Genomic DNA, 27269 nt, shown 5'->3' on the forward strand with positions numbered 1-27269 from the left:
TTCTTTATTTTTCTCAAACTGCTGCCCCCTCCCTGAAGAGTCCGAACATCTCCAAAGAGAGGACCGCCTCAGAGTTTTAAAACCCCTTAAGCTAGACGTTACCAGGCCGCCCTTTGTCACCGATTCTGTTCATAACTTTTATGGACAGAATTTCTAGGCGCAGTCAGGGCGTTGAGGGGATCTGGTTTGGTGGCTGCAGGATTAGGTCTCTGCTTTTTGCAGATGATGTGGTCCTGATGGCTTCATCTGGCCAGGATCTTCAGCTCTCACTGGATCGGTTCGCAGCTGAGTGTGAAGCGACTGGGATGAGAATCAGCACCTCCAAGTCCGAGTCCATGGTTCTCGCCCGGAAAAGGGTGGAGTGCCATCTCCGGGTTGGGGTAGAGATCTTGCCCCATGTGGAGGAGTTCAAGTACCTCGGAGTCTTGTTCACGAGTGAGGGAAGAGTGGATCGTGAGATCGACAGGCGGCGTCTTCAGTAATGCGGACGCTATATCGATCCTTTGTGGTGAAGAAGGAGCTGAGCCGGAAGGCAAAGCTCTCAATTTACCAGTCGATCTACGTTCCCATCCTCACCTATGGTCATGAGCTTTGGGTTAAGACCGAAAGGACAAGATCACGGGTACAAACGGCCGAAATGAGTTTCCTACGCCGGGTGGCGGGTCTCTCCCTTAGAGATAGGGTGAGAAGCTCTGTCATCCGGGAAGAGCTCAAAGTAAAGCCGCTGCTCCTCCATATCGAGAGGAGCCAGATGAGGTGGTTCGGGCATCTGGTCAGGATGCCACTCGAACACCTCCCTAGGGAGGTGTTTAGGGCACGTCCGACCGGTAGGAGGCCAAGGGGAAGACCCAGGACACGTTGGGAAGACTATGTCTCCCGGTTGGCCTGGGAACGCCTCGGGATCCCCCGGGAGGAGCTGGACGAAGTGGCAGGGGAGAGGGAAGTCTGGGCTTCCCTGCTTTGGCTGCTGCCCCCGCGACCCGACCTCGGATAAGCGGAAGAAGATGGATGGATGGATGGGTTACCAAGATTCTCAAGAACATGTTTATGTTCCTTCAAAACTGCTTGATAAAATTGATGACATTGATCATTTTCAAGAAGTAAAAAAAAATAAAAATAAAATGTTAATAATAGTTAGCTTTTGAAGGTTTTCTTCATTTTACTCAAGCTTGTCTTATGCATGCGCCGTGCCCGAAGTGTTCTTTCGGAAAGATTCATTCTAGATAAAAATACAAATGCATGGCTGTAGATGACCGCCATGCACTCCACTTTTTAGGCCAACACTGCACATATTAGTTGTAAGTAAGCAGCCAAGAGGAGTTGTTTGTAACCTGTAACATGTTTTTGTCACGGCGCAAGCGCATGCTGCTGCGCACGCCGCTGCGCACGCCGCTGCGCACGCCGCTGCGCACGCCGCTGCGCACGCCGCTGCGCACGCCGCTGCGCACGCCGCTGCGCACGCCGCTGCGCACGCCGCTGCACACTCCTCAAGGAGTCCCGCGGAGCGCCCCTTGGGACACGCCCACGGGCGCTCACCTCCTGCACGCATCACTCAAGCAGCTGCTTTCCATCAGCACTGAACGCTAATGAGAGGTCCTGGCTTCATAAGCCTGCTCAACCTGCTATCCGGCGCCAGAACTTAATCATCTGTTCCTGTACAGTAAGCCACGTCTAGCTCTATGGGCACTCTTTGCTCACTGTGTTTTCTTCCCCATGTTATTGATTGTCTCGTGTCCTCCTTGTCGCTCCAACTGCAGACCTCTGATCTCGCGTTGACGAGCAGTGTGTCTCGTCATTCCTTGTTCCTCTGCTTCCCGGACTGCCTCTTGGTTCTCGACCTCCGGCTTGGACACGGACCTCCTACGCCCCGCTATAGCCCCCGACTTCCTGTATTGTCTCACGGACATTCGAGCCTGCCTTTCCTCTCCAGGACTTCCGCCTCTCGCTCCACACTCCCGGTAACACACAACACCTAATCCCCACACATAGTCTCACACACACACACACTCTTGGATTTTTCTCACACTCCATTCTCTTGTTTGATTTATATTTCCGTTTGTTATTTTATATATATATATATATATATATATATATATATATATATATATATATATATATATATATATATATATATATATATATATATATAATAAATCATAGAGCTAAACTACTCCCCCTTGTTGTCTGTGCCGTCTACTCCTCCCAGTACACAACAGTTTTATTACAATTTCTATACTGAATAATATATTACGAGCATCGTATTGAATCGAGAATCGCTCCACACTCCCGGTAACACACAACACCTGATCTCCACACATAGTCTCACACACACACACACACACACTCTTGGATTTTTCTCACACTCCATTCCCTTGTTTAATTTATATTTTTGTTTGTTATTATATATATCTATAAATATATATATATATATATGTTGTGTATATATATAATAAATCATAGAGCTAAACTACGCCCCCTTGTTGTCTGTGCCGTCTACTCCTCCCAGTACACAACAGTTTTATTACAATTTCTATACCAAATAATATATTACGAGCATCGTGTTGAATCGAGAATCGATTCTAAGTCCAATCATCAACCCAAGAATCAGAATCGAATCGAATCGTGAGGTGCCCAAATATTCCCACCACTACTGTATATGTAACGAGTTGGATTATGGCTTTATGATTGGAAATCCAAAGTATAAATTTAGAATTAGAGCTGTGTTTTTTGTACTGATTCATTATTAGAATAAAGACGGGCAGCTTCTCCTGCAAGAAAATCCTCCCTGTTTAAATCCACTCTAACCCAATACTTGCACTACCACTGCGATTTCACTCTTCTTTTGCCTTGTCATTTGTTCGTCTTTTATCTCTGCTGTCTTTTTTTTTTTTTTTTACCTCTGCATGATGCTCCTTGTCTCTTAACTAAATCTTTAACCATGCATGTTGTTTTCTCGTCTTTATTTCCCATGTCTCCCGCCCTTCCCTCCACAACCCCACACCCTCCACCACCCCGTCCATCTCCCGTGGATTGCTGCTGTAATGAACCCATAAATTGGAGCAACACAGTGGCGGCTACAGGTCGGGCTGGGGAAGGTGGATATGAGGGGAGGGCGAGGAGAGGATGAGGTGGGGTGGGAGGTTTAGCTGAGCCTTGACAGGGAGAGAGTCGGAAGAAAAGGGGAGAGAGCGGAAGATGGGGGAGGCGGGTAAGGAAGAGATATGAGTCTTGTTGGAGAGGAGACAGTCTACGAGGGGAGGAGCAGGAATGAATAGGGAGAGGGGTGTGATGGGGGGATATCCATAAATTGGTTGAGGAATCACTTGGCGCTAAAAAGGTACAGCCTTGGAACATGCCATCCCTGTCGGATATGTTGAAAGGGAGGCGGGGTCACAGTGGCAGGGGATGGCAAAGTGATGGGAGCAATGGGGAGCGGCGTGAGGCGAAGGGGCGTGGCATGTGTGTGGACGCGTTGGCAGACAGACAGACAGACAGACAAAGCTCAAATGTACTGTGGAAAATAGCCACCTAGCGACAGCAAGAGTCTCTCCGCTCCCGCAATGCCAGATAACAACGCCGGCGGGTTCGTTAAAACTCACTTTGCAGTGCCTCTAATTACTGTGGCGGCTTTGGCCTAATAATAATATTCATTAGGAGATAAGATCCTGCGACGTCGCCGCGGCAAATGGAAAAGTTGGGGATTAATTTCGTTTGAATCGACAAATTATCTCGAGAACGGCTCCCGATAGGAGCTGATATATTTAACTCAAACTGAAACTTTTAACTAGGCAATGTACACTTACAGGCCACAGCATTAGGTACAGCTGCACGGTCCAATATACATGTGCCTCTCACACAAACTACAAGCACTAAAACAAATGTATATCTATTGTAACCTTATACACTTGCTGACATACTTCATTAAAATCTAACATTTTGACCACAGAAAAAGATTTAGCAGGTGTATGTTTCTTCCCTTAATACTTACAGTGGCGATCAAAAGTTGACATACACTTGTAAAGAACATAATGTCATGGCTGTCTTGAGTTTCCAATCATTTCTACAACTCTTTTTTTTGTGATAGAGTGATTGGAGCACATACTTGTTTGTCACAAAAAACATTCATGAAGTTTGGTTCTTTTATGAATTTATTATGGGTCTACTGAAAATGTGACCAAATCTGCTGGGTCAAAAGTATACGTACAGCAATGTTGATATTTGGTTACATGTCCCTTGGCAAGTTTCACTGCAATAAGGCGCTTTTGGTAGCCATCCACAAGCTTCTGGCAAGCTTCTGCTTGAATTGTTGGCCACTCCTCTTGACAAAATTGGTGCAGTTCAGCTAAATTTGTTGGTTTTCTGACTTGGACTTGTTTCTTCAGCATTGTCCACACGTTTAAGTCAGGACTTTGGGAAGGTCATTCTAAAACCTTAATTCTAGCCTGCTTTAGCGATTCCTTTACCACTTTTGACGTGTGTTTGGGGTCATTGTCCTGTTGGAACACCCAACTGCGCCCAAGACCCAACCTCCGGGCTGATGATTTTAGGTTGTCCTGAAGAATTTGGAGGTAATCCTCCTTTTTCATCGTCCCATTTACTCTCTGTAAAGCACCAGTTTCATTGGCAGCAAAACAGGCCCAGAGCATAATACTACCACCACCATGTTTGACGGTAGGCACGGTGTTTCTGGTATTAAAGGCTTCCCTTTTCTCCTCCAAACATATTGCTGGGTATTGTGGCCAAACAGCTAAATTTTTGTTTCATCTGACCACAGAACTTTCCTCCAAAAGGTCTTATCTTTGTCCATGTGATGTCAGACAATGACTCCAAACACACGTCAAAAGTGGTAAAGGAATGGCTAAATCAGGCTAGAATTAAGGTTTTAGAATGGCCTTCCCAAAGTCCAGACTTAAACGTGTGGACAATGCTGAAGAAACAAGTCCATGTCAGAAAACCAACACATTTAGCTGAACTGCACCAATTGTGTCAAGAGGAGTGTCAAAAATTTAACCAGAAGCTTGTGGATGGCTACCAAAAGCGCCTTATTGCAGGGAACCTTCCAAGGGACATGTAACTAAATATTAACATTGCTGTATGTATACTTTTGACCCAGCAGATTTGGTCACATTTTCAGTAGACTCATAATAAATTCACAAAATAAACAAACTTCATGAATGTTTTTTGTGACCAACAAGTATGTGCTCCAATCACTCTATCACAAAAAAGTAAGAGTTGTAGAAATTACTGGAAACTCAAGACAGCCATGACATTATGTTCTTTACAAGTGTATGTAAACTTTTGACCACAACTGTACATGTGCCTCTAACACAAAGTACAAGCACTAAAACAAATGTTTATCTACTGTAACCATATATACTTGCTGACATACTTCATTATAATCTAACATTTTGACCACAGAAAATGATTTATCAGGCGTATGTTTCTTCCCTCAATACTTATGTCAACATGATCATTGTTATAAGTAATATTATTAAAAACATAATAATATATAATATCAAAAAAATTTTTATTTTATTTTATGTTGTTACATGTGTATATGTTTTTCAATGTCAGCTTTTTGCTTATTTGCCTGAGCATTAGTGTCATTATAAAGGCAGATATTTTTGTAATTGGTCATTATTGTACCTAATAAAAAGTCCACTCGGTTAATTTTTCCTGCCGCAGATTTTTAAAATGTAGCCTGACTGCCTTCTCTTTCTTTTGACACAAAGAAATACTTCATTTCTTTGCTCGGACAGGAGTTTTTTTTGATAGTCTGCTGGAGTTTTTCCACAGTACAGTTGATACCTAAAGGCCAACAGGAAGGAAGACGAAAGCAGGATGGGCAGGGCGGAGGGAAATGGATATAGCGTTGACTGCGGTGCTCAATTTGCCATGCTGAGAAGCTGCGTTTTAGCTGCACGGAGGCAAAACTATGCGTAATAAAGCAATCAAAGCTAGAAAAAAGTCAAATATATAAATAGTCAAAAAAACAACAACAAAAACTGAAGCCATGCAAACAAATCCAAAATCGCTCACACAGTAAACCAGCAAAGAAAGAACTCAAACAAAGATCACTGCAGCTGAGTCTTAAAAGTAAAATAAAATTATTGTAGGGCTGAAATGAAATCACATAGCAGAAGTGTCATATCAAACGACAACAATGATCTCACACAGAAAATAAAACAGCAGGAAGCTTGTTTGGAAAGGTGAAGATTGGTTGAAGTTACCTGAGCATGCTTGCCTAGAGTGCCATACACACACACACACACACACACACACACACACACACACACACACACACACACACACACACACACACACACACACACACACACACACACACACACACACACACACACACACACACACACACACACACACACACACACACACACACACACACACACACACGTCCCATAACATAAAGTTAAGGTATCCTCACCACTATTTAATGTGTGTGGCTCTTAAAGGCACAGCTCCAGAGGTACAGCTGCTCAGGTAACAACAATGTGATGCTGGCTGAAGAGCATGCTATCTGATCTCCTTTGTGCTTGGATTTACCTGCTCTCTGCTTCCAGCTGACATCCTGCAGCCTAAGACTAGACTGTATATTCAAAAATGTTTATGTATTTACTAGGGATGTCCGATAATGGCTTTTTTGCCGATATCCGATATTCCGATATTGTCCAACTCTTAATTACTGATGCCGATATCAATCGATACCGATATATACAGTCGTGGAATTAACACATTATTATGCCTAATTTGGACAACCAGGTATGGTGAAGATAAGGTTCTTTTTAAAAAAATTAATAAAACAAAATAAGATAAATACATTAAAAACATTTTCTTGAATAAAAAATAAAGTCAAACAATATAAAAACAGTTACATAGAAACAAGTAATTAATGAAAATGAGTAAAATTAACTGTTAAAGGTTAGTACTATTAGTGGACCAGCAGCACGCACAATCATGTGTGCTTACGGACTGTATCCCTTGCAGACTGTATTGATCTATATTGGTATATAATGTAGGAACCAGAATATTAATAACAGAAAGAAACAACCCTTTTGTGTGAATGAGTGTAAATGGGGAGGGAGGTTTTTTGGGTTGGTGGACTAATTGTAAGTGTATCTTGTGTTTTTTATGTTGATTTAATAAAACAAAAAAAATTTAAAAAACGATACCGATAATAACAAAACAGATACCGATAATTTCCGATATTACATTTTAAAGCATTTATCGGCCGATAATATCGGCCTGCCGATATTATCGGCCATCCCTAATTATTGTCATTATTGTAAGTGCTCTGCCAGGCCAACATATGGTGTTTTAGAGTTTACAGGGATTGTTTCTCTTAAAAATAGCTGATGTCAAGAGTCAAATCATTACGTTGACACCTCTTTAGCACTCTTCAGTGTGAAACTCACTTGGTCAAATCATGAGCCCAATAGATGTTGATGCAGGCATTTATTAAAGATGTATCTAGGGCTGGGGTGTCAAACGTAAGGCCCGCGAACATGTTCTATCCAGCCCGCGGGATGAGTTTGTTAAGTATAAAAATGAGCCGAAATTTTTGAATGAAAAAACTGCTGTTCTAAATGTGTCCACTAGATGTCGCAATAGCAATTATTTGTATATTTGTAGTAGGGCTGCGAATCTTTGGGTGTCCCACGATTCGATTCAATATTCGATTATAAATCGATTTTTTCAATTCAACGCGATTCTCGATTCAAAAACGATATTTTTCCGATTCAAAACCATTCTCTAATCATTCAATACATAGGATTTCAGCAGGATCTACCCCAGTCTGCTGAAATGCAAACAGAGTAGTAGATTTTTAATTTTAACTATTAAATGAACCAAAAATATTACTTATTTTATCTTTGTGGAAAATATTGGACACAGTGTGTTGTCAAGCTTATGAGATGCGATGCAAGTGTAAGCCACTGTGACACTATTGTTCTTTTTTTTTAAATTTTTTAATTTTTATAAATGTTTAATGATAATGTCAATGAGGGATTTTTAATCACTGCTATGTTGAAATTGTAACTAATATTGATACTGTTGTTGATAATATTCATTTTTGTTTCACTACTTTTGGATTGTTCTGAGTCATGTTTGTGTGTCCTCTAAATTGCTCTGTTTATTGCAGTTCTGAGTGTTGCTGGGTCGGGTTTGGTTTTGGAAATCGATTGCATTGTTATGGTATTGCTGTGTATTGTTGTGTTGGATTGATTAATAAAACAAAAAAAATTATAAATAAGAATAAAAACAAATTTTTAAAAAAAAAAAATCGATTTTTGAAATATAAGAATCGATACTGAATCGTACAACGTGAGAATGGCGATTTGAATTCGAATCGATTTTTTCCTACACCCCTAATTTGTAGATTATGCTACATATGTAAAAAAAATATAAACCACATGATGTTAGTGCACCAGTCGAGGAAAATGATCCAACTACATAAATAACATCCAGTAATTACATTTTGATATTATTTTGTATATTGATAGATTGAAAATTAACACCAATGAGTTGACTGATGAACATTATCACATCATTTTTTTTAGAAAGTATAAACTTCTATTAACCGCAACATGTAAGTGTAAAAAAAAAAACAACATTATGATTTGTACAATTTCAGAATGTGCTTGTTCTATTTTTAAACAAAGAAAACAATCTGAAGTTGTCTTTATTTTTAAGTTATCGTGCCGTGATTTTACCAGTCCGGCCCACTAGGGAGTAGATTTTTCTCCATGTGGCCCTTGATCTAAAAGGAGTTTGACACCCCTGATCTGGGGTGATGTTTATGATACTATTATTATTGTCAGCGCTCAACTGTTAGCCATTTTAGGCAATTTGACTCATTTTGCGGTATCTATGCTTTACCCTACTGTGGCCTCTAATGGTTTGTTTTACTAAGGACAAACATGGATGAGCCTCGACGGTTCCCCACCTCACTCACTCGCTGTCATTTATCCAGCCAGCCGTCCTTGAGACGACGCAGCGTTCGGCGGGTTGTTAAAGCGGGGAAAAGGGTGTTCAATGTCACGTCACCGTGACACAGACGGCGCTCCAGCCTTTTTTAGCAGGAAATAAATACTTTGTCGGCGTAATGGGGCTGGATATTACACCTCTTGTGGGACATTAGTTTGGGGATGATAGATTGAATCCCAGAGGGCATATGTGTGTGTGTATGTGCATCCTAACGAGCAGTAATTGTGTGTTTGTCTTGCATTTTTTTTAAGGAGGGGTTACGCGCGCAGTGTGAGGCAATTTGTCCCCTAGAGAGAGTGATCCTCTGTCTGTTCACCTCGTCAGCTGGAAGCAGCCATGCAGCCGTAAATCTCAATTACACAATCCCCTTCTCTCCCCTTCCTCCCACCCCTGCCACAGGTGACAGTGGACCAAAAGCGTTCCAAGGCTTACCATCAACTTCGGGCAGAGTCTGAGAGGGTACGGCCATGTAGGGGTCCTCCCCTTTGTCTGAGCTCATAGGGAAGTCCTTGCGCTCCACCATGCGGCCCCGCCCAAGGGGGCCCTCGGCGGCCTCGGGTATGGCCAGGGTGGGGAGTGAGAGGGTGGGGTGGTGATGGTGGTGGTGACGGCGGCCTGCCGGACACAAGACAGGTTAACAGGATGCGGTTGCAAAGGTAAGGGGGTCTCGGTCAGGGGGTGGCACAGACATAGTTGCCTTTTTTTGAAGAATACCAGGGCAGCTGCCTGGCTGCAATAAAAGTGTTTATTCCCTGGAGGCCCAGTGAGCTACTCATTAGTAAACATGTCTCTCGGCATTGTCACGTCCTTCTCTTCCTTCCTCTTGTTCTGACTGACATGTCAGAGTATAATCACATTCCCCACCATCACCAGAGGGTGCACACCTTTGATGTATGAAGGACGACAGACGGACTCTCTTTTAGACGCAGTTTTCTCTCTACAATTCTAACATCTAACTTAGAGACTTAGACTTCCTTTTATTGTCATTCAAATTTGAACTTTAAAGTCAAAGTTAAAGTGCCAATGATTGTCACACACACACTAGGTGTGGTGAGGTTATCCTCTGCATTTGACCCGTCACCCTCACCCCCTGGGAGGTGAGGGGAGTAGTGAGCAGCAGCGGTGGCCGCGCCCGGGAATTATTTTGGGTGATTTAACCCCCAATTCCAACCCTTGATACTGAGTGCCAAGCAGGGAGGTAATGGGTCCCATTTTTATAGTCTTTGGTATGACTCGGTATGAACTCACGACCTACCGATCTCAGGGCGGACACTCTAAAACAGTGGTTCTTAACCTGGGTTCGATCGAACCCTAGGGGTTCGGCGGAGGTCAAGACACACCCGACTCATCGTGTAAACAAAAACTTCTCCCTATACGGCAACAGCAGAAGTCAGACTGATTTGCAGGTGTGTAATTTGTTGTGAGTTTATGCACTGTGTTGGTCTTGTTGTTTGAACAAGGTGATGTTTATGCACCGTTCATTTTGTGCACCAGTAAAAAAACATGGTAACACTTTAGTATGGGGAACATATTCACCATTAATTAGTTGCTTATTAACATGCAAATTAGTAACATATTGGCTCTTAACTAATCATTATTAAAGACTTATTAATGCCCTTAATGGCCTTATTATAACCCTAATCATCTAACCCTGACCCTAACCCTCTAACCCTAACCTTAACCCTAACCAAATAACTCTAATTTAAGTCTTTGTTACTTATATGTTCCCCTAGTGTCCAAATAACTAAAGTCTTTGTTACTTAGAATATGTTCCCCATACTAAAGTGTTACCAAAAACATATAACTTTGTCTTGAATTTGAAAAAAACAACATTTTATTTTTTACTAAAGAAGGGTTCTGTGAATGCGCATATGAAACTAATGGGGTTCGGTACCTCCAACAAAGTTAAGAACCACTGCTCGCCCGCCTGCAGCTTGTGCAGAACTCTGCTGCTCGTCTACTAACACAGACCCGCAGACGTGAGCACATCACTTCTATATTAGCGTCCCTTCACTGGCTCCCTGTGCGTTACCGAATCAACTTTAAACTCCTTTTATTTGTTTTTAAATGTCTAAACAACCTCGCGTCAACATATCTCTCCGACCTCCTTCAGCCTCACTGCCCCACCCGATCCCTAAGATCAGCCGATCAGCTGCTACTAACGGTCCCTGACACAAGGCTGAAGCTTAGAAGTGACAGAGCTTTCGCCGCTGCTGCTCCCAAGCTGTGGAACAACCTACATCTGAGTGTTAGACAAGCCTCCTCTCTTCCTGTTTTTAAATCTCTCTTAAAAACGTACTTTTATTCCATGGCTTTTAACACTGAGTGATATCCATCCTGCAATGGCGCCCCATAACACACCTTCTGTGAACCTGTTTTTATGTTTTATTTATTTTATTTTTTTATTCTTTATCGTGTTCTGTTTGTGTTGTGTTGTGTTTGCTCGGTACTCGTATTATCTTTTAACCTGCCCATTGTACAGCACTTTGGCTACCCCTGTGGTAAATTTTAAATGTGCTTTATAAATAAAGTTGATTTGATTTGATTTGATTTGCTCTAACAGTACAAATAAGAACAAACTTTCGTTGCATTAGCTGGTTGTAGTGCAGCATAAAAGAGCAATAAGGTGCAGATATAAATAGATTACTGTACAGATAAATATATTGCACTTTTGCATATATTGTCTTTCTATTCCAGCGAGTTAATCCGTTTTTGGGGGGGAATTGAGGGGATTATTATGATGCTTTCAATTAAGAAGGAATGTTGCTCTATTTGCTTTCTGTCTCACTGCTCCACTCAAAGCACTTTGTTGATTGTTCCTACATTTAGCTTCATTTTTCACCAAAAAATGTTAATGTTTAAATTCAGCAGAAGAAGTAAAATGTAGTGCAGATCCAAAGAGGCACAGTCTGCCTTGGTGGAGAACTTCTGTCTGTTGAAGGCTGTTTTATGTGTTTATTGTTTTGTTAGAATAAGAATGCAAAACCTACTGAGCTAATTTGTATAAAACTTTGCGGAGAAGGTACGGCCCCAGGAAGGGTCCATTGCATTTTGGATACTGGTAAAGGCATAGTTTTTGCGTAAGACTTTATATTTCAACAACATACAATTAGACCGACACAGACATATTACTGTAATAATAAAAGTAAAAGTATTTGGCCTTGGTGGAGTTCTGCAATCTAGAAAATATAATAATACAGCCAAATACAATAAAATTCAGACAATTAGGAGTTCAAACTAAATGTTAAGGGAATTTTTTTTTATTATTATTATTTTTTGTATCGAGACAAAGATAATTTATGTATTTATTATTTGTTTACTTACTATGGTATATTATTTGTTTATTATTTAATTGTTCACTGTTATGTTACAGAGAAGAAGGAAATAGGATAAAATTGCTATGATATGAAAAGGGGTAGGATTAAATAAGCTCAGCTACTTCCTACTCCTTTTCGGACGTGCTGTAATGAAACAATTGGAAATATGTGATGAATTACATTGTATCGTATGCATGTTCTAAATAAACTGAAACTGAAACTGAACTGAACTGAAAACTGAAACTATATATGCTTAAAAAGTCAAACACAACTTTGAGATTTAAAACCATCGTCATGCTTTTTCTTCAGAATTGAGTATTGGGTTTTTTAAACATACAGTAACATTGATGGCGATGAGGATATTAGGGTGATAACTAGGGGTGTGGAAAAAAATCAATTCGAATTCGAATCGCGATTCTCACGTTGTGCGATTCAGAATCGATTCTCTTTATTTTTAAATCGATTTTTTTATTTTTTTTTATTTATTAAAATATATATATATATATATATATATATATATATATATATATATATATATATATATTTTTTTTTTTTAAATTAATCAATCCAACAAAACAATACACAGCAATACCATAACAATGCAATGCAGTTGCAAAACCAAACCTGACCCAGCAACACTCAGAACTGCAATAAACAGAGCAGTTGAGAGGAGACACAAACACGACACAGAACAAACCAAAAGTAGTGAAACAAAAATTAATATTATCAACAACAGTATCAATATTAGTTACAATTTCAACATAGCAGTGATTAAAAATCCCTCATTGACATTATCATTAGACATTTATAAAAATAAAAATAAATGAACAATAGTGTCACAGTGGCTTACACTTGCATCGCATCTCATAAGCTTGACAACACACTGTGTCCAATATTTTCACAAAGATAAAATAAGTCATATCTTTGATTCATTTAATAGTTAAAACATATTTACATTATTGCAATCAGTTGATAAAACATTGTCCTTTACAATTATAAAAGCTTTTTACAAAAATCTACTACTCTGCTTGCATGTCAGCAGACTGGGGTAGATCCTGCTGAAATCCTATGTATTGAATGAATAGAGAATCGTTTTGAATCGGGAAAAAAATCGTTTTTGAATCGAGAATCGTGTTGAATTGAAAAAAAAAAAATCGATTTTGAATCGAATCGTGACCCCAAGAATCGATATTGAATCGAATCGTGGGACACCTAAAGATTCACAGCCCTAGTGATAACCATGGAACAGGAAATGGAACTTACTTTGACGTTCAGTCTGAAATGGATTCAATCTCTTTTCATTATTTTCCTACATATTTGTTTGCCTTTTTAATAAGAACAACGTGGCAGTGAAGTGTTTGACTTTGAAGATTTCACAGTCCAGTGGTACCTTGGTCGTCATACGACCGCCTTTTTGCACGATTAAGATTCACGGTTAAGATTTTAAAAGTTTAATAAACTCTGTGATGTCATCACTATAGTCGACTTTGCAGTCGTCCGCGAACCTACTTTTACACCGTACGTTTTTTTGAGTATGACTGCAAATTAGCCAACATTTAGGGCACTTGCAAAACGTGTTGAGCATCTATTTGGTATGCATCCGATGTAGCCATTCTAGTCAATTTAATGCATGAATATGTATCACAAATCTGATCTTGTTTATTTTCCATCCAACCTAATCACATTAGCATCCTAGGGTGCCCACTTAAGCCGCCCTTCTCAATTTGGCACTGGCTCCACATTTCACTTAATAGAATGAAGCCTTTGTGGGACTCAGCTCACTAATTTTTACACGCTCTAAACACGGAGATGTGTGTGTTTGTGTGTACACGCTGCAGCAGATGTGTTTCACCGTGTGTTTATGCCTGTGTTTCAACAGGGAGGAATGGTGGGGTTAGGATGTAATACTAAGGCTGCTGGTAAACTAGCACACACCCTCACGACACCACCCAGACCCCCCCTTCTCCTTCTCCGTGTGGCGTGGCAATCATTAAAATGATTTATTTAACTATTGGCCCAAGGCTGAGAGATTAGTGTGACAGGCCTATTTTATAATTCATCCCCCCACCGCCAGGGGAAGTGCAATTCAGGCAGATGACACACATATAGAGAGCGAGAGATAGAGCCTCGGAGCTTCTCCACGGATCAAAAAAAAAAAAGCCATAAACTGCCGACGGATGCACACCCTCTCTCGCTGTTTTTTTCCCGCTCCCTACAGATTAAAAGCGAGGTGACGACGTCTAGTCTGGAGTAAAGAAGGAGAGAGTGGAGAGGAGGCATTTACTAATCTATAAATCCATATCAAGCACTGACACCCCCGCTAAAACAGGCCATTGTGTGTTTGTGTGGGTACTGTATATGTTTGAGTGAGATGAATGTGTTTATACAGTCGTGGTCAAAAGTTTATATACACTTGTAAAGAACATAATGTCATGGCTGTCTTGAGTTTCCGATAATTTCTACAACTCTTATTTTTTTGTGATATAAGAGTGATTGGAGCACATACTTGTTGGTCACAAAAAACATTCATGACGTTTGGTTCTTTTATGAATTTTTGTTTCATCTGACATCACATTGAGACCTTCTGGAGGAAAGTTCTGTGGTCAGATGAAACAAAAATTTAGCTGATTGGCCTCAATACCCAGCAATATGTTTGGAGGAGAAAAGGTGAGGCCTTTAATCCCAGGAACACTATGCTTACCGTCAAGCATGGTGGTAGTAGTATTATGCTCTGGGCCTGTTTTGCTGCCAATGGAACTGGTGCTTTACAGAGAGTAAATGGGACAATGAAAAAGGAGGATTACCTCCAAATTCTTCCGGACAACCTAAAATCATCAGCCCGAAGGTTGGGTCTTGGGCGCAGCTGGGTGTTCCAACAGGACGATGACCCCAAACACACGTCAAAAGTGGCAAAGGGATGGCTAAATCAGGATAGAATTAAAGTTTTAGAATGGCCTTCCCAAAGTCCTGACTTAAACATGTGGACAATGCTGAAGAAACAAGTCCATGTCAGAAAACCAACAAATTTAGCTGAACTGCAAAAATTTTGTCAAGAGGAGTGGTCAAAAATTCAACCAGAAGCTTGTGGATGGCTACCAAAAGCACCTTGTTGCAGTGAAACTTGCCAAGGGACATCTAACCAAATATTAACATTGCTGTATGTATACTTTTGACCCAGCAGATTTGGTCACATTTTCAGTAGACCTATTAAAACATTCCTAAAAGAACCAAACTTCATGAATGTTTTTCGTGACCAACAAGTATGTGCTCCAATCACTCTATCACAAAAAAATAAGAGGTGTAGAAATTATCGGAAACTCAAGACAGCCATGACATTATGTTCTTTACAAGTGTATGTAAAGAACATTTTGACCATGACTGTAGAGGCACAAGCACATTTCCATGACCCCTGACCTCCAACGACTGACAGTGGGGGTTATAGACACGTAGAAAGGTGAGGAACGAGGGCTGGGATGGCGTTATAAAATGATTGTTGTCATTGTGTATGGATCTGAGTGCCATTGTGACCTCTTGCATAACCTCAAGTTGTCTGCCTTTACAAAGACAATAACGCTCACTTTTCATTGACACTCTATGTGAAGCATTCATTTTAAAAAATGCAGAATTATGCAGCAGTCATAATTTGGATGGTGGCCAAATACTTTTGGCAATATAGTGTAGGTTGATTATCAGATAAGGGGACAGGTAAGAGGACATGCAAATATAATAATTTTGCACACCCAATGTGGTTTGTATACGTTGAAACAGCTCTGCGGACTCTGTTTTACATCTATATTTAGGACGTTTGAAATCTCTGTGTAAACTGGCACCGTTGTGCACATATGGCTGTGATTGAGGACAATGGACAGACAATCCTCCATCCTATGTGTGTGTCAACATATTTGGACTGTCATACATAAAAAATATTACACGTATAGTTACAGTTGTGCTCATAAGTTTACATACCCTAGGAGAATTTATGATTTCTTGGCCATTCTTCAGAGAATATGAATGATAACACAAAAACCTTTCTTCCACTCATGCTTAAAGGCCTACTGAAACCCACTACTACCGACCACGCAGTCTGATAGTTTATATATCAATGATGAAATCTTAACATTATAACACATGCCAATACGGCCGGGTTAACTTATAAAGTGACATTTTAAATTTGCCGCTAAACTTCCGGTTCGAAACGCCTCTGAGGATGACGTATGCGCGTGACGTAGCCCGGCGAACACGGGTATGCCTTCCACATTGAAGCCGATACGAAAAAGCTCTGTTTTCATTTCATAATTCCACAGTATTCTGGACATCTGTGTTCGTGAATCTGTTTCAATCATGTTCATTGCATTATGGAGAAGGAAGCCGAGCAAGCAAAGAAGAAAGTTGTCGGTGCGAAATGGACGTATTTTTCGAACGTAGTCAGCCACAACAGTACACAGCCGGCGCTTCTTTGTTTACATTCCCGAAAGATGCAGTCAAGATGGAAGAACTCGGATAACAGAGACTCTAACCAGGAGGACTTTTGATTTGGATACACAGACGCCTGTAGAGAACTGGGACAACACAGACTCTTACCAGGATTACTTTGATTTGGATGACAAAGACGCAGACGTGCTACTGTGAGTATGCAGCTTTGGCTTTTTTTTGCGTATGTACGTAACTTTTTTTAAAATATATAAGCTTTATGAACCTTGGGTTAGGTGAACGGTCTTTTGGGCTGAGTGATTGTGTGTGTTGATCATGTGTTTGAATTGTATTGGCGTGTTCTATGGAGTTAGGAGCTAGCAGAGGAGCTAGGAGCTAGCATAACACGTACCGTACCGTACGTGCGCGTCACGTACGTAACTTTTTAAAAATATATAAGCTTTATGAACCTTGGGTTAGGTGAACGGTCTTTTGGGCTGAGTGATTGTGTGTGTTGATCGGGTGTTTGAATTGTATTGGCGTGTTCTATGGAGCTAGGAGCTAGCAGAGGAGCTAGGAGCTAGCATAACAAACACGCAGGTGTTATTATGCAGGATTAATTTGTGGCATATTAAATATAAGCCTGGTTGTGCTGTGGCTAATAGAGTATATATATGTCTTGTGTTTATTTACTGTTGTAGTCATTCCCAGCTGAATATCAGGTACCGTGAGTATGCAGCCTTGGCTGCTAAACATTCGATAACTTGACCGTATGTGCGCGTCACGTACGTAACTTTTTAAAAATATATAAGCTTTATGAACCTTGGGTTAGGTAAACGGTCTTTTGGGCTGAGTGATTGTGTGTGTTGATCAGGTGTTTGAATTGTATTGGCGTGTTCTATGGAGCTAGGAGCTAGCATAACAAACACGCAGGTGTTTTTATGCAGGATTAATTTGTGGCATATTAAATATAAGCCTGGTTGTGTTGTGGCTAATAGAGTATATATACGTCTTGTGTTTATTTACTGTTGTAGTCATTCCCAGCTGAATATCAGGTCACCCCCGGCTCTCACAGCATCTTCCCTATCTGAATAGCTTCAACTCCCCACTAGTCCTTCACTTGCACTTTACTCATCCACAAATCTTTCATCCTCGCTCAAATTAATGGGGAAATTGTCGCTTTCTCGGTCCGAATCTCTCTCACTTCATGCGGCCATCATTGTAAACAATAGGGAACTTTGCGTATATGTTCAACTGACTACGTCACGCTACTTCCGGTAGGTGCAAGCCTTTTTTTTATCAGATACCAAAAGTTGCAATCTTTATCGTCGTTGTTCTATACTAAATCCTTTCAGCAAAAATATGGCAATATCGCGAAATGATCAAGTATGACACATAGAATAGATCTGCTATCCCCGTTTAAATAAAAAAAATTCATTTCAGTAGGCCTTTAATGGTTGTGTGAAGCTATTTATTGGCAAACAACTGTGTTTACTCTTTTTAAATCAAAATGACAAAAGAAAATACCCAAATGACCCTGATCAAAAGTTTACATACCCCAGTGACTTTGATCTGATAACATGCACAAAAGTTGACACAAACAGGTTTGAATGGCTAATCAAGGTTCCAATCCTCACCTGTGACATGTTTGTTTTTAATTAATGTGTGTGTATAAAAGGTCAGTGAGTTTCTGGGCCATTGCATCTTTCATCCAGTGCTGCACAGATGTTTCTGGATTCTGAGTCATGGGGAAGGCACAATAATTGTCAAAGGATCTGCGAGAAAAGGTAATTGAACTGCATAAAACAGGAAAGGGGCATAAAAAGATATCCAAGGAATTGAGAATGCCAATCAGCAATTTTCAAACGCTGATTAAGAAGTGGAAAATGAAGGATTCAGGTAGACCAGCAAAGATTTCAGCCACAAATGCCAGGAAAATTGTTCGAGATGCAAAGAAAAATCCACAAATAACTTCAGCTGAAATACAGGACTCTCTGAAAAATTGTGGTGTGGCTGTTTCAAGATGCACAATAAGTAGGCACTTGAAGAAAAATGGGCTGCATGGTCGAGTCGCCAGAAGAAAGCCATCACTCCAAATTACTTTGTTCCAGAAGGTTTGAGGCTTGTCTCTGTGCTGTTTGGCGTAATGTAAGCGGGATACTTTGTGACATTTGCGCAGAAATGGCTTTCACTGGGGTATGTAAACTTTTCATCAGGGTCATTTGGGTACTTTCTTTTGTCATTTTGATTTAAAAAGAGTAAACACAGTTGCTTGCCAATAAATAGCTTCACACAACCATTAAGCATGAGTGGATGAAAGGTTTTTGAGTTATCATTCACTTTCTCTGAAGAATGGCCAAGAGATCATAAATTCTCCCAGGGTATGTAAACTTATGAGCACGACTGTAATTCAACCATATCATTTTATAATTGTATAGCTGCTCGGCGACTTAAGAGGCTGAATAAAACTAATTAAATTGATGCATTTTGGTGTCTGCTAGAATTGTTTCCATTTAGGGGAGATATATTTTAACTAGGGCTGCAACTAACGATTAATTTGATAATCGATTAATCTGTCGATTATTACTTCGATTAATAATCGGATAAAAGAGACAAACTACATTTCTATCATATCCAGTATTTTATTGAAACTGGCACCATACTTATTTTGATTATTGTTTCTCAGCTGTTTGTAAATGTTGCAGTTTATAAATAAAGGTTTATTAAAAATAAATAAATAAATAAAAATAAAGAAAGAAACTGCGCATGCGCATAGCATAGATCCAACGAATCGATGACTAAACTAATCGGCAACTATTTTAACAATCGATTTTAATCGATTTAATCGATTAGTTGTCGCAGCCCTAATTTTAACATATTCTATTTCCGGAAAAACATTTTTCGCAATATGCATTTTCTTGTTCTTGGATCATTCCAGCGCACACCCGCAGTTGTTGCTGTAAATCGGACTGTAGGACTGCTTCTAAAATGCGCAGAAAAAGTGGTACATGTTATAGTTGTCTGCTGCATGTACAGTATAAAAACACACCAAAACGTCACAGGTATGATAACATGAACGTGGAGGGAAATGAGTGTCTCTATGGTGACAGCCGCATAGTACACACAAAATCCTCAATTAAATAGGGCGGTCTGCACCACTTCTCCACTTGTTATCAATTGTTTTAGTAGGTGACCCACAACACGTCCACTAATCGTACAAGAAATGTTAAAGTTTTCACATGTTGTTTAGTGTGTGGTATTTGGTTCTTAGTAGATCAGGCCCATATTCTCATGTTGCATATCTGCTTGTAATATGTTTTGTTTCTTAATACAGGTAATGACATTATCAGACGGGAGATGTACGCAATCATTTTCAGACCTCTTTTCTCCTCTCTGTTGACAGTTGATGTGTGTTTTTGGCCATCAAGGCTTTTACCCAGCAACAACCAGATCCATCCGAATAGTCATGCAAAGGTCAGGGCTAATCGATACATTTGCAGGGGGGATAACGATGAAAGGCCAGAGGGATGACAGGCTCTAATAGAGCTAATAAAATCAGAATCATGATTAAAGATGTTCCTATTTCTAATTTCTTTACCGGGACCACAGATAGGAAGGGGGGTGGCTTCTACAAGTTGGGGTTGGGGCTGGGAGGGATGAATGGGTTGTCAATGATTGATTGTTTCATTACCTTTATAACTGGAAGGAACGTCTATCAAAAAGAAGGAATGACATAAATTCAGTTAAACCTGCGGTCGTTAATAACCCCGTCTTTACAGGTGGGAGGAGTTTTCATTTCCCTGAGAGGAACAATTCATTCAGGAGATGAAGAGGTGTGGCTGGACTTAAACAGTGTATAAGGGATAAAATGTTGCTCTCTCTTATTTGATTGCCTTTTTACGGTAAATGTGGGACACTTACCATTCAGTGCCACAAAGGTATCTGAAAGTAGAAGGGATAAGGAAAAAGTACGTTATTGCATGCAATTAAGGGCACAAAACAATTGCGTAATTATTTCGATGGTCAATGTTCTGCCAACATCCTCTTAAAATACTGATTGAAATGATGGAAAAAAACTAACTTCATTTTGTCGAAATCAATATGACAAATGGCCCAGCTACAGCGGGAAAAAATTCACTCCCTTGACAATGATTACTTTAAAATGACTCAACGAGTTGCACTGAAGAGATTAAAGGGGACCTATACAAAAGTTGTTACTATGTTGTATAATTGTGTTAAACAATGCCAAAGCAGTCAATTATAAGGTTCATGCATTTTGGCATGAGCTTGCATGCAGTTTTGGATGCATCTGTTTGTGGGATTTTGCAGTCTGGCTACGTTGTGATATCACAGTGAGGTGAATGTAGTTATTTAGACATTTACAAAAGCTATCAGCCAGAGGGTTAGGAGCTCTGGTATGAAGCCAGCTTAGTTTGAGAAAACAAAAGAAAAATGTAGAATAAAGTATTATTTAAATCAAACTGTGGCATGCGTATAATTACAGAGACGTGTGATATGCCGTGACATAAATACTGCCAAAAGCAGCTTTTTGAAAAGTGGGCAGGTGTACCAAAAGTTCTGACTGGGTGAATCTATATAATGTTCATGAGGTTTATGTTGGACCGAGTCTGGAAAAAAATATGCTCTGACGTTTGTCTTCAAGATATATATTTAATAGTGTACTTTTTGGAGATGACGGGGCATGGTTTCGTTTACCCTCTATAGCAGTGGTCCCCAACCACCGGACCGATTGGTACCGGGCCGCACAAGAAATAAAAAAAATAAAAATAAATAAATAATATATATATATATTTTTAAAATTAAATCAACATAAAAAACACAATATATACATTATATATCAATATAAATCAATACAGTCTGCAGGGATACAGTCCGTAAGCACACATGATTGTATTTCTTTATGAGAAAAAAATAAAAATAAAATAAAAAAATTCCCCCCCAACCTTACACCCCCCATTGGTCCATGGGACACATTTTCAAGCGTTGACCCCCGCAGCTACAAAAAGGTTGGGGACCACTGCTCTATAGGGATCGCCTTTACACTGCAAAAACTGAAATCTAAGTAAGATTAAATATCTCAAATAAGGGTGATATTTGCTTATTTTCTGTCAGATAAGATAATTCTTGTCACTAAGCAGATTTTATGTTAGAGTGTTTTACTTGTTTTAAGTGTGTTGGTCCTAAAAGATCTCAGTAAGATATTACAGCTTGTTGCTGAGATTTTATGACCTATATTGAGTAAAACATGCTTGAAACTAGAATATCAACTGTTGCAAAGCTGTGTCATCAACACTCACAATTATAAAACTACTTTTTTAAAGTAATAATGTCTTATTTCAAGCATGAAAATAAAAATCATGACTTTGACACAATTGTGTCTCATATTAAAACTGATGACAGCCAAATGGACTTTGCTGTTTTATTTTCAATGAAACAATAGAACATACGTGCTCGTATAGTAGTACAGTTGTCATTAGTGAGAATATACTTATTTTAAGGTATTTTTGGGTTCATTGGGGTTAGCTAATTTTATGTGTTTTGGAAAGTCTTGACAAGCCAAATTTTCTTGTTCTATTGGCAGATAATTTTGCTTAGTTCAAATAAAATACCCCTCATTTTTTTCTTTTTTTTTCTTGTTTCTGAACACTGAGTTTTTGCAGTGTACAAAAAAACATCTTGCAGACATACACAGAAAGTAAGTTATAAATGTGAATGTAGAGCAAAATTTACAAACATATACTACAAATATTATCGAGGCCAGAGGTCTTCAACATGGATCCACAACCCCCTCGGGGGTCCACAGAGGTACTGCAGGGGAGTCGCGAAGTCATTGTTTGATTTGTTTTATTTTATGTATTTTTGTAATGTTTTTATTTATATTCTATATGCAATTTTTCCATACATTTAAATCAATTTAAATACACACTAAAATGAGTTAATAAATAGCAGTGACATGGCCACCCTTCTTACCGTGCCTTGCATGTTTGAAATATAAACGTAAATAAATAATTATACAGTATAATATTATAATAATACAAGATGACGTTATCTGTCATTGCACTTAAAAGTACAACTAGATTTGTTAACAGGCAATCCGTCCAAAGAGGTAGACATGAGAGGGGGCTGATAGGTGACCACATGGGCGGCACGCCAAAAATCTTAGCATTTAAGAAAGCTACACTATATTGCCAAAAGTATTTGGCCACCTGCCTTGACTCACATATGAACTTGAAGTGCCATCCCATTCCTAACCCATAGGGTTCAATATGATGTCGGTCCACCTTTTGCAGCTATTACAGCTTCAACTCTTCTGGGAAGGCTGTCCACAAGGTTGCGGAGTGTGTTTATAGAAATTTTCGACCTATCTTCCAAAAGCGCATCGGTGAGGTCACACACTGATGTTGGTCGAGAAGGACTGGCTCTCACTCTCCGTTCTAATTCATCTCAAAGGTGTTCTATCGGGTTCAGGTCAGGACTCTGTGCAGGCCAGTCAAGTTAATCCACACCAGACCCTGTCATCCACCAGGCCAAGTGATTAGGACACCTGATTCTGATCATTTGGAAGGGTGGCCAAATATTTTTGGCAATATAGTGTATTTATAATAACAATAACAAATACAAGGTTGACATATTTCACTGTGTATGTAATACCTTTATATCACATACTAGTTTTACATTTGAAGGTCAATTGCTGAAATGAATGGACTTTTACACGATCTTCACATTTTTGAGTTTCAAATATAAGTGAGGGGTCCCCGCTGCATCTCTCCATCAGTTTGGGGGTTCTTGGCCTCAAAAACGTTACAGACCCCTGAGCTAGACCACAAGGAAGTGTTTAAATGTACATTAAAACCATCATAGGTCCCCTTTAGTGAAATTATCCCTATCCCTCGGGACATGTTAATGAAACACAATCTTTAGTCCCATTTCTAGGAATCCTGGTAATCCATTTTTTAATAGGGATGCACTTTAAGGGGAGGCAGCTTAAGAAAAATAAAGAAATTAGTTTTTTTCAAACCTGCTGAGCAAACTTGAGATATGCTTGAAGGCAAAATGAACTACTTTACTTCTCAACGGTTAGAAGAGTAACCTGTTAACTTTTCAATGCTGATTATCCTCATTATTTTCAGTTACTTGTGTTACCAAATATGGTTCCCTGCTCAAATAAGGCTAAGCTATCGCAATGTTCCAAATGACGTAGATGCCTTAACCACTTTCAAATTACAGTTAACTTTTTTTTGTTTCATGTCCACCATGTTTATGGAGTGTTTTGTGGTGAGACAACTTTTTGGGGGAGTGTGTCACTGCAGGGATTGAGCTTTCCCAAACCTTCATCTAAAATGTCCATTTACGACCTTGCTTCACTTTGTGTGTGATTTTCTATTGAATTCTAATGAGAACACATTGAATAATAACAAAAGTATAGCAGCTGACAGGTCGAGCCAAACTGGACAGCAAAGGGTCATGCATACCAGTGTTTTTCAACCTTTTTTGAGCCAAGGCACATTTTTTTGCGTTGAAAAAAATCCAGAGGCACACCACTAGCAGACATAATTAAAAAACGAAACTCAGTTGACAGTAAAAAGTCGTTTGTTGGATATGACTTTAAACTAGAGATGTCCGATAATATCGGCCTGCCGATAATATCGGCCTGCCGATAATATCGGCCTGCCGATATTATCGGCCGATAAATACTTTAAAATGTAATATCGTAAATTATCGGTATCGTTTTTTTTGTTATCGGTATCAGTTTTTAAAAAAAAAAAAAAAAATAATAATAATATTTTTATTTGTTTTATTTTTTATTAAATCAACATAAAAAACACAAGATACACTTACAATTAGTGCACCAACCCAAAAAACCTTCCTCCCCTATATACACTCATTCACACAAAAGGGTTGTTTCTTTCTGTTATTAATATTCTGGTTCCTACATTATACATCAATATATATCAATACAGTCTGCAAGGGATACAGTCCGTAAGCACACATGATTGTGCGTGCTGCTGGTTCACTAATAGTACTAACCTTTAACAGTTAATTTTAGTCATTTTCATTAATTACTAATTTCTATGTAACTGTTTTTATATTGTTTTACTTTCTTTTTTATTCAAGAAAATGTTTTTAATTTATTTATCTTATTTTATGCTATAATTTTTTTTAAAAAGGACCTTATCTTCACCATACCTGGTTGTCCAAATTAGGCATAATAATGTGTTAATTCCACGACTGTATATATCGGTATCGGTTGATATCGGTATCGGTAATTAAGAGTTGGAGAATATCGGAATATCGGATATCGGCAAAAAAGCCATTATCGGACATCCCTACTTTAAACCATAACCAAGCATGCATCACTATAACTCTAGTCTCAAAGTAGGTGTACTGTCAGGACCTGTCACATCACGCCGTGACTTATTTTGACTTTTTTGCTGTTTTCCTGTGTGTAGTGTTTTAGTTCTTGTCTTGCGCTCCTATTTTGGTGGCTTTTTCTCTTTTTTTGGTATTTTCCTGTAGCAGTTTCATGTCTTCCTTTGAGCGATATTTCCCGCATCTCTACTTTGTTTTAGCAATCAAGAATATTTCAGTTGTTTTCATCCTTCTTTGTGGGGACATTGTTGATTGTCATGTCATGTTCGGATGTACATTGTGGACGGCGTCTTTGCTCCACAGTAAGTCTTTGCTGTCGTCCAGCATTCTGTCTTTGTTTACTTTGTAGCCAGTTCAGTTTTAGTTTCGTTCTGCATAGCCTTCCCTACGCTTCAATGGCTTTTCTTAGGGGCACTCGCGTTTGTTTATTTTGTGTTTAAGCATTAGACACCTTTTTACCTGCACATTGCCTCCCGCTGTTTCCGACATCTACAAAGCAATTAGCTACCGGCTGCCACCTACTGATATGGAAGAGTATTACACGGTTACTCTGCCGAGCTCTAGACAGCACCGACACTCAACAACAACACATAATTTGCAGACTATAATTACTGGTTTGCAAAAAATATTTTTAACCCAAATAGGAGAACTTAGATGATCTCCCACGGCACACCAGACTGTTTCTGACGGCACAGTGGGTGAAAAACACTGATGTATACAATGTGTAAGGTGTTGGAGGCTGACTAATTGGGTTGAGAGTTCTGAGGCCTGTTTTGTACTCGAAAATGTGTGACTGCACACAAGCAAAGTCCTTTTCCCACTGTGGCACTGACTGTTTGTGTGACAGTTTGCAAGAAGGAAGACAGTCTTTGCGCCACAGGACACAGAACTCCACTGACCGAGGGGAGCAAAGATGCAGGAGGGAAGGAGAGGCGAATGGGGCAGATGGATGGAAGATGCTGAAAGAGAAGATTGTGAGGGCGGAACAGATGGGGGGAGGAAAAAGGTGACAGCAGCAAAGATTGTGGAGAGAGTTAGCAGAGAGAGATGGTGGTATGTGTGTGTGTGTGTTACGGGATGGTAGTGAAGAAGGAAAGATGCGAGCGAAAAGGGCCTGCTTACTTTGGCAGTCTCCCAGGCCATCTGTGTTACCATGCTCCACGTCCTGCTCAAAGGCCGATCTGCAGGGAACAGAGACATCATGGTCAGCGGCGGGAAGCGGGCCAAAGCCGGCGCGTCGAACCGAGTCACATGGCTTCAGGAAAACAACAAAAAGCATCCCTCTGACAGGGGCGTATTTCTAAGAACGAGCCCGCAAGGAGGCCTTCAACTGGAACGTCATTAAAAGAAAACCTAGAAGGCACCCTGAAGGTCTCTAGACAGAGGTCATAAAGCAGGGAGAAAAATCCATAACTGGCAATGATTCTGGTGGTACCAACAGATTTATATGTTATTTTAGTGCAATGACTATTCCACCAGACCTTTCCCCTATTTCTCCTACAACTCCCAATCACATGGGTCAAGCTTGGAGCGCTGAGGTGAAACCAGGCCCCTGCGAGAGCCATCACATGGCACACAGGGTGAGAGAGTTTTGGAGATGCTATTTTCTGCTACACAATCTGCACAGAGACCTGTTTTCAGCTTGAAAGACCACCAAGCAGGCAGCAGATCTGTGAAACAGAGCGGACCAACTGTCAAGCAGGATCGCGGTCACGCATGACAGCCTCCCCGCCTCTCATCTCGCTCACCCACCACTGGTTACAATTACAGCATGAAGATACTTTTCTCAAACCCTCATAAAATTGCATCAACCACCACAATCTTTTTTTTTCTATGAAAATGTGTAAGCCTTACAAAGAAAAGCACTGTTCTAGGAGGATAAGCAACTACACTCTGTTTGTGGCATTTACCATTTACTTTTTGTAACCATAATAACAATTTAGACACACTAGCATTTCTCAACCGAAATGCAGTGCCAGCTTTTGTATTTAGTACGGCACATTTCCTCACAGTTACTGTAAACCCCGAGCCCCCTCGGAGCTTAGGCGCCTCATTTGAAGACTTTTTCTTGGACAGAACTGGTGGCGCTATATAAAAGAAAACAAAACAAAAAGGCAGATTTGGAGGCGCTTGTGGCTAGGTAGAATT

At 39.9% G+C, this 27269-nt stretch overlaps 1 protein-coding gene across 9 annotated transcripts in view; it reads right to left on the reverse strand.

Annotated features, from left to right (window-relative positions):
• Positions 1–27269, reverse strand: part of sema6a (sema domain, transmembrane domain (TM), and cytoplasmic domain, (semaphorin) 6A) — a 304997-nt gene that overhangs the window by 34495 nt on the left and 243233 nt on the right. For 3 of the 9 annotated variants that reach the window (XM_062025528.1, XM_062025525.1, XM_062025526.1), the window contains exons 17-20: positions 26244–26302; positions 20652–20672; positions 20422–20442; positions 9436–9618 (exon numbers count right to left, since the gene is read on the reverse strand). In XM_062025528.1, the coding sequence (XP_061881512.1) occupies positions 9436–9618; positions 20422–20442; positions 20652–20672; positions 26244–26302 (284 nt within the window). The remainder of the gene's footprint in view (positions 1–9435; positions 9619–20421; positions 20443–20651; positions 20673–26243; positions 26303–27269) is intronic. The other 6 variants (XM_062025527.1, XM_062025530.1, XM_062025531.1 and 3 more) reach the window with 4 other exon arrangements.

Source organism: Entelurus aequoreus, linkage group LG17 (assembly GCF_033978785.1).
Source record: "Entelurus aequoreus isolate RoL-2023_Sb linkage group LG17, RoL_Eaeq_v1.1, whole genome shotgun sequence".
Taxonomy (NCBI): Eukaryota; Metazoa; Chordata; class Actinopteri; order Syngnathiformes; family Syngnathidae; genus Entelurus; species Entelurus aequoreus.